Here is a 12,542-nt window from a genome sequence, read left to right on the forward strand (position 1 = left end):
AATGTTGGCAACACTTGTGAGGTACTATGCCATGTGAAACTTCTCCCCAAAGAGGTGTCGCACTGTGGTACGCCGTTTGTATTCGGCTATAAAAAGGAGGCCCCTTATCATTGAGCTTAAACTTGAATCGGACTGCACTCATTGATATGTGAGAAGTTTGCCCCTGTTCCTCAGTGGAATGTTCATGGACAAAAATTTGTTTTTTGCCATTTATGATGCAAATCGGTTCATAACCTGATACAGCTGCTATATAAACCGATCTTCTGATTTAAATTCTTGAGCCCCTAGAAGGTGTAATTATGTATGCCAAGTATGGTCTTAATCGGTTTATAACCTGATACAGCTCACATATAATCCGATCCTCCGATTAAACTTCTGAAAGTGCTGTAGTCTATGGTTGTGATTATTTTGCCAGGAAGTTCTGGGGCATACGAACATGAGTACTTTCTGTCATTCGTAATCCCAGTTGTTGTGATGTGTTGATTGATCGGTAGGAGTTGAGAAGGACGATCAATTAGGATACTTTATACAAAAATAGGGATACTCTCTGCAACAAAATTTTCTTTAAAGACAAAAGTTAAATAAAAATGTCTGCAAAACAAAATTTTAACAAAATCATACCTATACTCAAAATTTCAAAGAAATTTTATCCAAAGACAACATTTCAATGAAATTTGCTCTAAAGTCAAAATTTAATTAAAATTTTTCTTAAGACAAAACTTCAATAAAAAATTTGTCTTAAGAAAAAATTTCAATAAATTTTTTTCTGAAAACAAAATATTAACGAAATTTTCAAAAAAAAATTGTGAACATTTCTCAAAAAAAATATTTTAGAAAATTTTCTAAATACAAATTTTAATGAAATTGTCTCTCAACTCAAAATTTCGAAAAATCTTTCTTAAAGGACAACATTTAAAAAAAACTTTCTTGGATTGTCTTTAGAAAAAATGTCATTAAAATTTGGTCTTTAGGAAAATGTTTAATAAAATTTTGTCTTTATGAGCAAACTGCATTGAAATTTTATTTCTTTCTTGTCTTTTTGTCGATACATTTGAGGCTACAATTTGTTTTTAATTTCGAAATATAATTTTTTAAGTATTTTTTTATTATTTTTTAATTAAAGTTTTATTTAATAGACTCTTCATAGAATACTCACTTTCCATATTTACCACACACGACGAGATGCCAACACATCCCTCATTGTTGGTCACCACACATTTCCAGTCGCCTTCATCGCAAGCCTCCGAGGGTTTTATTTCGATCATATAAACACCCAATCCATCTTCGACATGTTTATAGCGTTCGCCATCATCGACACGTCCATTTTTGTTATACCAAACCACACTCTTGGGCCATGGGGGGACGGCCACTAAATAATTAAGAGAAAAAATAAAACAAAACCATAAAAATCTCTTTATTTAAAATAAAAACAAATCATTTTCTTCTCTTTTTGTTTTGATCATGAAATTCGTGTTGACTTTGCAAATAAAAAAAATTCACTCAATTTGCGGTTGCTGTTGTCGCCGTGATGACCTGCCCCACTATGTGAGGTATTCCAAAAATGTTTGTTCTCAGTTCAAGTTTATTTACACGACAACAACGACGACGACGCCAAGAGCTCAACGTCTTTGGCTTTTTGAAATGCCGGTCTTTTTCTCAACGATTACGACGCATCAGCAGCGTTGGTGGCTGTTGTTTCTTTTTTTCTTTTTTTGCTTTTTGCACACTTTGGCTTACTGCCAGACAAGAAGATCCACAACAAATTAATTTTACCAATTTCTATAGACTCACCTTGGCATCCGAGCACCAGACTATCGCCGATGCGAACACTGGCATTTTTAAGCTCATTTGTAAATATTGGTGGTGGAGCACCATTTGCCACGCTAAACGTCAGGAAGGAGAAAGGGAGAGAAATCATATTTTTGTTTGTTATGTGTGGGAGTCTATGCCTTTTTCACACTTACCTGTCGGCAGGTTTCAATGATCCCTCTCTGCTACCTCTGCCCACTACATGCACTTTGGAACTTGAATAAGTTTTGCCCATGCAATTGACAGCCTCACATGTGTAGGTGCCCAATGATGTGGGATCATCAGCGTTTGCCGTAAGGGCAAATATATCGCCAGCCTTTATCTCTTTGGAATCCTTGAACCAACGCAATTGTGGTGTGGGCACACCCACCACCTTACACTCCAGCGAAACAGTGCCCTGTTGGGTCAAGACAGCTCTCAGCTCTTCTATGAATTCGGGGGCTTTATAGGCCTTGGGGACCATTACATTAAGATGGCAAATGCAAGAGTTGCGACCACTTAGGTTCTCGGCCATAACCATCCATTGACCACCATCTTCCAAGATGACTGGACTCACTTCCAGCCAATAATAGGTGCCCTCTTGAATTTGTTTTATGCGATCAGTTTCGCATATTCGACGGTCGTTGCGATACCATGTGAGCTGGAAAGTCAAATAAAAATAAAATAAAATTTAAATTTAAATATATAACAGCTTTAAAACTGGAAAAATTTAAATTGATCCCAAGTTTAAAGGTTTTTGTATCAATTCTACTTTTCCTGCCTTTAGAAAAAGTTTTGTTGAATTTTTTATCTCAAGAAAAAAATTTTCAGAATTTTGTCTTTAGAGAAAATTTCATTAAAATTTTGATTTGTGAGAAATTTTACGGAAATTTTGTCTTCAGAAAAAATTTTGAAGTAAATTTGGTCTTTAGAGAGAATTTCATTTTAGCCCTAGAGAAAAGTTTTATGGAAATTTTGTCTTTAGATAAATTTTCACAGAAATTTTACTAGAATTTTGTTGTTGGAAAAAATTTCACTGAAATTTTGTGGTTGGAGAAAATTTCACTGAAATTTTATCGTTAGAAAAAATTTCATGAAAATTTTGCCGTTGGAGAAGATTTTATGGAAATCTTTGGCGTAAGAGAAAACTTATGGAAATTTTGTCGTTAGAGAAAATTTCATAAAATTTTTATCTTTAGAGAACATTTTGTGGAATTTTGATTTTTGAGAAATTATTGTCCTTAGAGAAAATATTTTCCCAAGGGAAATTTTCATGGAAATTTTAGTTGTTGGAGAAATTTTCTTGGAAATCCTGTCCTTACGGATAATTTGAAGAAAATTTTATCTTAAATGAAAATTTTGTCTTTGGAGAAAAAAATTCATGATAATTTTGGTTTTTTAGAAGAAAATTACATGGTTATTTTGTCCTTAGAAAAAATTTCCTTGAAATTTTTTACTAAGAGAACATTTTATGCAAATTTTGTCGTAAGATAAATATTTATGAAAATTTTTCCTTTAGAGATATTTTCATTAATATTTTGGTTTTTAGAGATAATTTCATGGACAATTAGTCCCAAGGCAAAATTTTATGGACACATTTTTCTAAGACAAAATTTTTTATAAATTTTACTGAAATTTTCTATTTGGAGAAAATTTCTTTAAAATATTGTTTTTCAAAAAAATTTTGTCTGTGGAGAAAATTTCATGTACATTTTCTCGCTATAGAAAATTTCTTGGAAATTTTGTCTTTAAAGAAAAAGGCGTTAAAATTTTGTCTTTAGAGAAAGTTTCATGGAAATTTTGGCCTTTAGAGACAATGTTCGTGAAATTTTGCCCAAAAAGAAAATTTCAAGACAATTTTTTCTTAAAAAAAAAATTCAAGACAAATTTTCTTAAAGAAAAATTATGGAAATATTGTCTTTAGAGAAAATTAAATGGAAATTTCATGGACATTTTGAGCTAAAAGAAAATTTCATTTGTGCAAATTAAGTCTTAAGAGAACATGTCACTAAAATGTTGTCTTTAGAGAACATTTTTTAAAAAAAATTTGTCTAGAGAAAATTTCATGGAATTTTGTCCTTAGAGAAAGTTTCATGGAAATTTTGTTTTTAATGAAAATTTCATGAAAGTTTTACTTTTTTTGTGTAAATTTGGTTTTTAGAGAAAATTTCATGAAAATTTTGTCTTTAGAGAAAATTTCAGGCAAATTTTGTTTTTAGAGAAAATTTCAGGCAAATTTTGTCTTTAGTAAAAATTTTATGGAAATTTAGTGTTTAGAGAAAATTTCATTTCATTTTTTTATTAGTCGTTATGAAAAATTTTATGAAAATGTTTTCCTAAGGTGAAATTTTGTCTTTAGAGAGAATTCATGGAAATTAGAGACGACGTCACAGAAAATTTGTATTAAGAAAAAATTTTATGGAAATTTTGACTTAAGAGAAAATTTTGTGTTTAGGGAAAATTTACCATAAATTTTGTTTTTGGGAAAAATTTCCCAAAAATTTTGTCTTTCGGGAAATTTCTCGAAAATTTCGTCTGTAGGAAAAATTTTCTAGAATTTTTGTCCTACGAAAAAATTTCCCAAAAACTTTTTCTCTAGGGAAAATTTTGCAGAATTTTTGTTTTTAGAGCAATTTCCTAGAAATGTTGTTTATTAGGGAAAAATTTCCAGAAATTTTGTCCTTAGAAAGATTTTTTGGAAAATTTTACAGTAATTTTGTGTATTTGAAAAAATTACCAGAAATTTTGTCTTTAGCGAACATTTGCCAGAAATTTTTTCGTTTGAGAAAATTTTCCAAAAACTTTGTCTTTAGAGAGCATTTCTCAAAAAATTTGATCTTAGGGAAATTTTCTCAGAATTTTTGTCTTTAGAAAAAATTCGCAGAACTCTTGTCTTTTGGAAAAAATTTCCAGAAATTTTGTCTTTAAGGAAATTTGTCCAAATATTTTGTGTTAGAGGGAAATTTTTCCAGGAATTTTGACCTAAGAGAAGCTTGAAAAACATTTTGTATATAGGGAAAATTTTACAGATGTTGTCATCTTTAAAGAAAATTTCCCATAAATTTTGTCTACAAGAAATTTTGTTTTCAGAAATTTTGTCTGTAAACCGAATTTTCAAGAAATTTTTTCATAAGGAAAAATTTCCCAAAAATGTCATTTTAGGGAATATTTCTCAAAACTTTTGTCTTAAGGAAAAATTCGAAGAAATTTTGTCTTTAGAGAAAATTTCTCAGCAATTTTGTTTTTAGGGAACATTTTCCATAATTTTTGTCTTTAGGGAAAATTTTCGAGAAATTTTTTCTTTAAGGAAAATTTTCCTGAAATTTTGTCTTTGGGAAAAACTTTCAGCTATTTTCTCTTAAAGAAGCTTGGAAAGAATTTTTTTCTTTACGGAAAAACTTTCAGCAATTTTTCTTAAAGGAAGCTTTAGAAGAAATTTGTTCTTAGGAAAAATTTCGCAGAAATCTAGCATTCGGGGATAATTTCATATAAATTTTGTGTTTATATAAAAATGTTCAAAAATTTAGTCTTTAGGGAAAATTTTTCAGAAATTTTTTGTGCTTCTGGAAAATTTCCCAGAATTTTTCTGCGAATTTTTTATTAAGAGAATATTCCTTCACAGAATATTTCCCAGAAATATTGTCTTTATAGAAAATTTCCCAGAAATTTGGCGTTAAGGGAACGTTTTCAAGAAATTTTGCCTTACGGAAAATTTCCCAGAGAATTTGTCTTAAGGGGAAATTTCACGTTTTTAGGGAAATTTTCCCAGAAATTTTACGAAAAATTTTGTGTTGATAAAAAAATTTCCAGAAATTTTGTGTTTAGGGAATATTTCCCACAAATATTGTCTTTAGAGAAAAGAAATTAGTATTTAAGGAAAATTTTGCAAAAATTGGTCATTAGGAAAAATTTCCCAGAACTTTTTTGTTTATGAAAAAATTTCCAAAAATTTTGTATTTGGGGAAATTTTCGAGAAATTTTGTTTTTAAAGAAAATTTTCCAGACTGTTTGTCTTAGGGAAAATTTCCAGAAATTTTGTCTTAAAGGAAGCTTTGGAGTACATTTTTTCTTTAGGAAAAATGCACGGAAAATTTTGTGTTCATGAAAAAACTCCCAGAAATTTTGTCTTAAGGGAATATTTCCCACAAATATTGTCTTTAGAGAAAATTTCCCAGAAATTAGTATTTAGGGAAAATTTTTGCAAAAATTGGCCTTTAGGCAAAATTTCCCACAACTTTTTTGTTTATGAAAAATTTTCCAAAAATTTTGTCTTTGGGCAAATTTTCGAGAAATTTTGTCTTTAAGGAAAATTTTCCAGACAGTTTGTCTTAGGGAAAAATTTCCAGGAATTTTGTTTTAAATGAAGCTTTGGAGTACATTTTTTCTTTAGGGAAAATTTTGCCGAAATTTTGTATATAGGGACAATTTCACAGAAATTTTATGTTTATGAAAAGATTCCCAGAAATTTTGTCTTTAGACATAGTTTTCCAAACATTTTTTTAGGGAACATATCCTAAAAATATTGTCACAAGGAAAATTTTTCCAGAATTCTTGTATTTAGGTAAAATTTTCCAGAATTTTTATTAAAAAATGTCCAGAAACTTTGTCTTTAAGCAAAATTTTCCAGAAATTTCATGTTAAGGGAAATTTTTCCAGGAATTTTGTCGGTAGAAAAAAATTTTCAAATTTTTGTGTTATGGAAAATTTTACAGGAATTTTAACCTAAGGGAAGCTTTGGAAGAAATTTTTTCTTAAGGAAAATCTGGCAGATATTTTTTTAAGGTCAAATTTAAAAAAAAATTTTTTGGGAAAGTTTCCCTGATGGTTTCCCTATAGGAAAAATTTTCCAACAAATTTTTTTAAGGAAAATTACCCAGAAATTTTGTTAAGGAAACTGTTCAAGAAATTTTGGCTTTAGGGAAAAATTTCCAAAAATATTCCCTTTAAAGAAAAGTTTACAGAAATTAATACTTTAAGGAAATATTTTAAGGAATTTTGTTTAAAGAGAAGCTTAAGAGACAAAAATTTCGCATAAATTAAGCGTTTAAGGAAAATTTTGCAAACATTTTATCTTTAGAAAAATTTCCAGAATTTTTGTGTTTAGAAAAAAATTTCAGAGTTGTTATTGTTATTGTTATTTGTTTGAAATTTTGTCTTCAGAAAAGATTTAACCCAAATTTAGTCGTTTTTACCAAAATTTCCCTTTAAGAAAATTTCCGAAAAAAAATTTTCTCTTTAGAAAATAATTTCACTGAAATTTTTTCTCTAGAGAAAATTTCATTAAGATTTGTTACTAAAATTTGAAAGACATTAAAATGGAAATTTCATCTTAAGATGGAATTTCATGAAAAATTTGTCTTTAGTGAACAATGAACAAATTTTGTCTTTACAGAAAACTTCGGTGAAATTTTGCCTTTAGAGAAAATTTCAGTGAAATTTTGTCTTGGAAGAAAGTTTTAATGAAATGTTGTCTGTAGAGAAAATTTTGGGGAAATTTGGTATTTAAAAAAATTTTTGGGGAAATTTGGTCTTCACAGAATATTTCGGTAAGTTTTTTCTTAGGAAAATTTCATAGAAGTTGTGTCTATAGAGGAATTTTGTATTTAGAGAAAAGTTTGGTGAAATTTTCTCTTAAAGGAAATTTTATAAAAATCTTGATTTTAGAGAAAATTTCGTTAAAATTTTGTTTTAGAGAACATTTTATAGGCATTTGGTCTTAAAAGAAAATTTCATGGAAATTTTGTCTTTACAGAAAATTTCATGGAAATTTTGTCTTTGCAGAAAATTTCATGGAAATTTTGGCTTTAAAGAAAATTTCATACAAATTTTCATTGCTTGAGGTCACTTTTAAGTAAAATTTTTTTTTATTCTCACCTTAACCTCCGTTGAACTTCGTATTTCCAGAAGAAATCTGGTTCGTGTACCAACTTTAACTGATAAATCCATCAGACGTCTGGCAAATACAGGCGGATCTTCGCCCGCAGAACGATCTTCCACAACAAGTTCGATATTCTTTCGTATAACATCATTGGCCTTTGTTCGAGCAATGAGCGTATAGTGGCCGGCATCTTCACGTTGCACATGCTCGACGGCCAACTGAACAGCATTGCTGGTCTGTGTGACACGAAAACGATCTGAATTGTATATGGGAAGTTCGCCACGACTCCTGGAAAGACAAAAAGAAAGTAAAATTAATTAGAGACGAGAAGAATTAAACATTCAAAGATATGTAAAAAATTGAAATTCAAACAAAATTTTTTAAGAAAATCAAATGTACAATAAAAGAGGCTTTGAAATTGAAATTTGCAAACAAATAAAATCTAAGTTCAACAACATTTCTTTTTAACACTAGAAAGAGCCTGCATTTTTGCCTTCTCCGCCAAAATGACTGATATGGTATTTAGTTGGAAAACTTATAAAATTTAAATTTGATGTTTTAAAACCTACAAAATCCATCAAAAAATAATTTTTACTATTAAAAAAAATTTTAAATAAAAAAAACTCGTCACTTTGGCCGCCGGTTTGGTCTTTCTAGTATTAAAGTCAAACTTTAATAAAATTTTCTATGAACACTCAATTTTGAAAAATTTAAAAAACATATGTAATTCGAGAAAATTTTCTTCGAAATTCAAATTCCTTATTGCCATATTTTCATAAAATTTTATATGAGTATCCAATTGCATCGATTTTTTCTATGGCAGCTCATGTAGACAAAGACTAACCTTGAAGTCTAGAAATTGATTGGCATATTTTTGTTGTCCATAATAGTGTGATTGTGAGTTGCTGATGTTTATTGACACATCATTCTAATGGCCATTAAATTTACACATAAAAAACATGGTATAGTCTGTCATAAGTCTCTTAAAAAATCATCACAATTTTTAATTTTTCAAAACATAATAAATTTTTTATTTATTATTTTGTTTGTTTTTTATTGTTTTGGTGCTTGCATACCACATAGCGTATACACAACATTTAAGCGAATTTAATATTTTTCATACGTCACATGTCACCGCCAATGATTTTGTTTTTAAAAAATTGCATTCTATTTTTAGGCAATAGGCAAAGAAAATAAAAAACATATTCAAAATACATTTCAATAACAAATATATCATATTGTGCATTTTGAGAGCTTTGCCAAACATTTTAAAATTTAGTCACCTAATCTGTTTTTTGAAAAAAAATTTTAATAAGGGTGATTTTTTAAGAGTTATTGGAAAGTTTTTCAAAAAAAAACACATGAAATTCAGAAAAATGCATGAAATCTTTCTTTGAGTTGATAGTACGGTCCATATAATTTAATGTCTAAAGATTATTTCATGTCAATGATGACCTTGACTGCGCCTCAAATGGTCCATCCGTTTAGTCAAATATTGGCATATGTGTTTCCAACATTTCGGTCGGTATCCCACGAATAAACGCTTCAATGTTGTCTTCCAATGCGTCAATTGAAGGGCTTGTCTCTAAAGACATGAGCTTTAACATAGCTTCACAAAAATAGTCTAAAGGCGTTTAATCGCACGATCTAGGCGGCCAATTGACCGGTCCCGAACGTCATATAAAATGTTCACCGAACTTGCCTCTCAATAAGTCCATTGTCACGCGTGCTGTGTGGCACCGTCTAGTTGAAACCACATATCATGCTCTTGCATTTTGGGGAAAAAAAAAGTTGGATATCATCTCACAGTAGCACTCACCATTCACATCATCTTTGGAGAAGTACGGTCCAATGATGCCACCAGCCCATAAACCGCACCAAAATGTGGTTTTATTTGGATGCATTTGTAACTTTAGCTATGCTTCTATCTTTTTTTTTTTTTTTTTTTTTTAATTCATTTTTATTAATGCTTTCTATCTTAGTATAGATATTTACATTATTATCGACATTATTTTGTATATTATAATTACTAATGGTGCCAACCCAGTGGTTGGCCCACGTATAAAATTTATTTATGCATCATTAAAGTGGAGTTAAAAATTTACAGTAGGTCTTGCGGTGCTTTTCTTTTGAGCCGCTTAAATGTTTCAGTGTTCCTCATCAGGTTTGTTGCTAGTGGGTTTGGATGTTGTTGAATTCTCAATTTATAATTTTGGAGTTGTGACAATACTTCTTCCTGGACAGTTTTTATATTTAATTCCTCGTGTAGTCGCTTATTAGTTATGTAGTATGGTGCACCTGCAATTTTGCGTAATGTTTTTGATTGTAGTTGCTGTAGTAGTTTGATTGTTGTATGTGAAGCGGTTCCCCATAGCTGGATACCGTATGTCCAGATTGGTTTTATAATGCATTTGTATATAAGTATCTTATTTTCTAAGGATAACTTGGAATTTGGTCCAATCAGAAAATTCATTTTTTGTAGTTGTATATCACAAGCTTTTCTTTTTATTTTTATGTGCGTTTTCCAAGTTAGTTTCTTGTCCAAGTATAGTCCCAGATATTTCGCCTCATTCGCCTGCGGGAGTTGGACTTCATTCATTTGAACTGGAGGGCAGTTTCCGTGGTTAAGTGTGAATGTTACGTGTATAGACTTAGTTTCATTTGGTTTTATACGCCAGTGTTTCAGCCACTCGCACAAAGTATTTAGGTAGGTTTGAAGCATATTGCTTGCTATTTGTGGATTTTTATTAACAGCTAGCACAGCGGTGTCATCAGCGAATGTACCCACCACTGCGTTCTCTGTCTGTGGTAGATCAGATGTGAACAAGATATATAAGATTGGGCCCATCACACTCCCCTGTGGTACCCCAGCTCTGACAGATTTTAAATCACTCATTTCATCGGCCTCTTGGACGAAGAACATTCTTTTTTGAATATATGATTTAATTAATAGATAGTAATTTATTGGAAGAAGTTTCCTTGCCTTGTAGAGAAGACCCTCATGCCATACCTTGTCAAAGGCTTGCGAGATGTCTAAAAATGCGGAAGTACAGTACTGCTTTGATTCAAATGCAGAATTTATGGTTTCCACTAATCTGTGGATTTGTTCAGTAGTCCCGTGATTCTTTCTAAATCCGAATTGATGATTTGGTATCAAGTTATTTTCCTCAATTATTGGCATTAATCTCTTAAGAAATAGAGATTCGAATACCTTTGAAATTATTGGCAGTAGGCTTATTGGTCGATATGATTTGACTTGATCGGATGGTTTTCCAGGTTTCTGGATCATTGTGACTTGGGCAACTTTCCATTGGGGCGGAATGAAGCAGCGCTTTAAACAGGCATTGAATATGAACGTAATGAAGTCAGTACCTTCTTTAGGGAGTTCTTTGAGTATTTTAGGGGTTATTAAGTCATAGCCAGGAGCCTTACCATGTTTTAGAATCTTTATTGCATGTGAGACTTCGGCTTTTGAAATTTTCTTTATTGGCAGGTCAAGCTGATGAGGTTCATTTAAGAAAGTTTCCAAGCATTTGGGCGGTTCTTCCGAGCTATTTGGGGTGAAAACATCGTATAAATGATTGGCAAATGTGTAGGCTTTTTCTAAGTTGCTTTTTGTCCACGAGTTACCAGACTTTCGAATTGGGTAATTGATTTTTGGCTCATTTTTGAGTTTTTTCGTGATTTTCCATAGAGAATAGTCTGTTGACTTTGTTGGCCCAAGATTTTGGATTTCTTGTTCAATATGGTTATTATCTACGCATTTTAATAACTTTTGCAAATCTGCAGTTGCTTTATTAAGTTTTCGTTTGTTCTCTGGTGATTTTGTTTTTTGCCAACGTTTTTTCGCCTTGCGCTTTTCTTTAACTTTTCTCTGTATAAAGGCAGGGTATTTGTATGATTCTATGAAACTTTTCTTGGGTGTAGAGTTCCATGAAGCGCTCTGTATAGTTTGCACTAGGTGGTCTACGGCGTAAGAAATGTCTTGATCTGATTTTAAAGGTAAATTTTGATGTAATGTTTTGCTGACTAGGTAACGAAAATAATGCCAGTTAGTCTTATTATTGTGAAGTTTACATTTTTGATCTTGGGGTATATGCTGTGCGTGCAATGATAGAAAGACTGGTGTGTGATCAGAAGACAGATCGTGGCTTGAAAAACATTTTTCGGAGCCAGCCGAAATCCCTTTGGAAACGCAGAAATCTATAAGATCTGGGGTTTTATTCAGATCTGACGGCCAATATGTTGGAGAATATGGTGAAATAACCCGAAGATTAAGTTCTTTTATAGCCCAGTATAACTGTCGGCCTTTCGGCGTATTAAGACGTGATCCCCATATTGTGTGCTTGGCATTGTAGTCTCCACAAGCTATGAATTTGCTTCCTAATGTCTTAAAGAAATTAATATAATTTTCTTTTTTGATGGTATGTTTTGGTGGACTATAGATTGATGACACTGTTAAAGGTCCTTGCATGCTTTCTACTATGATGTTTGTTGCCTGAATTATATCGGAGCTGTAGTGGGTTCCTTGGTGATGCTTAATGGATTGCTTTATCAAGATTCCTGAACCACCACGTGCCATTCCAGATGGGTGCATAACGTGGTAAAAATCGTATTGGGGGATACAAAAGTGATGCTTGCTGGTAAAATGTGTCTCTGACACAAGAAGTATGTCTATTTGATTAGAAGACAAAAAGTTTTTCACTTCTAAGGTATGTTGTGCCAGACCGTTGGCATTCCAGAACACTATATTAAGAAAGTTCATTATTAGATTTGTGTTAATTTTGAAGTTAGACTCATAAGAAGGCTTGTCATCTGCTGCATAAGTGTTCCTAAATTGCTTAACATTTCATGTATTTCGGATACTTGCGGACTT

General features: G+C 31.3%; 1 protein-coding gene across 6 annotated transcripts in view; it reads right to left on the reverse strand.

Moving 5' to 3' along the window:
* LOC106080969 (myosin light chain kinase, smooth muscle) overlaps window positions 1-12,542 on the reverse strand; it is a 171,629-nt gene that overhangs the window by 110,484 nt on the left and 48,603 nt on the right. For all 6 annotated transcript variants that reach the window (XM_059368416.1, XM_059368415.1, XM_059368420.1 and 3 more), the window contains 4 exons: window positions 7,663-7,954; window positions 1,965-2,449; window positions 1,792-1,883; window positions 1,157-1,369 (listed from right to left, as the gene is read on the reverse strand). In XM_059368416.1, coding sequence (XP_059224399.1) covers window positions 1,157-1,369; window positions 1,792-1,883; window positions 1,965-2,449; window positions 7,663-7,954 — 1,082 coding nt within the window. The remainder of the gene's footprint in view (window positions 1-1,156; window positions 1,370-1,791; window positions 1,884-1,964; window positions 2,450-7,662; window positions 7,955-12,542) is intronic.

Source organism: Stomoxys calcitrans, chromosome 5, assembly GCF_963082655.1.
Source record: "Stomoxys calcitrans chromosome 5, idStoCalc2.1, whole genome shotgun sequence".
NCBI classification, from domain to species: domain Eukaryota; kingdom Metazoa; phylum Arthropoda; class Insecta; order Diptera; family Muscidae; genus Stomoxys; species Stomoxys calcitrans.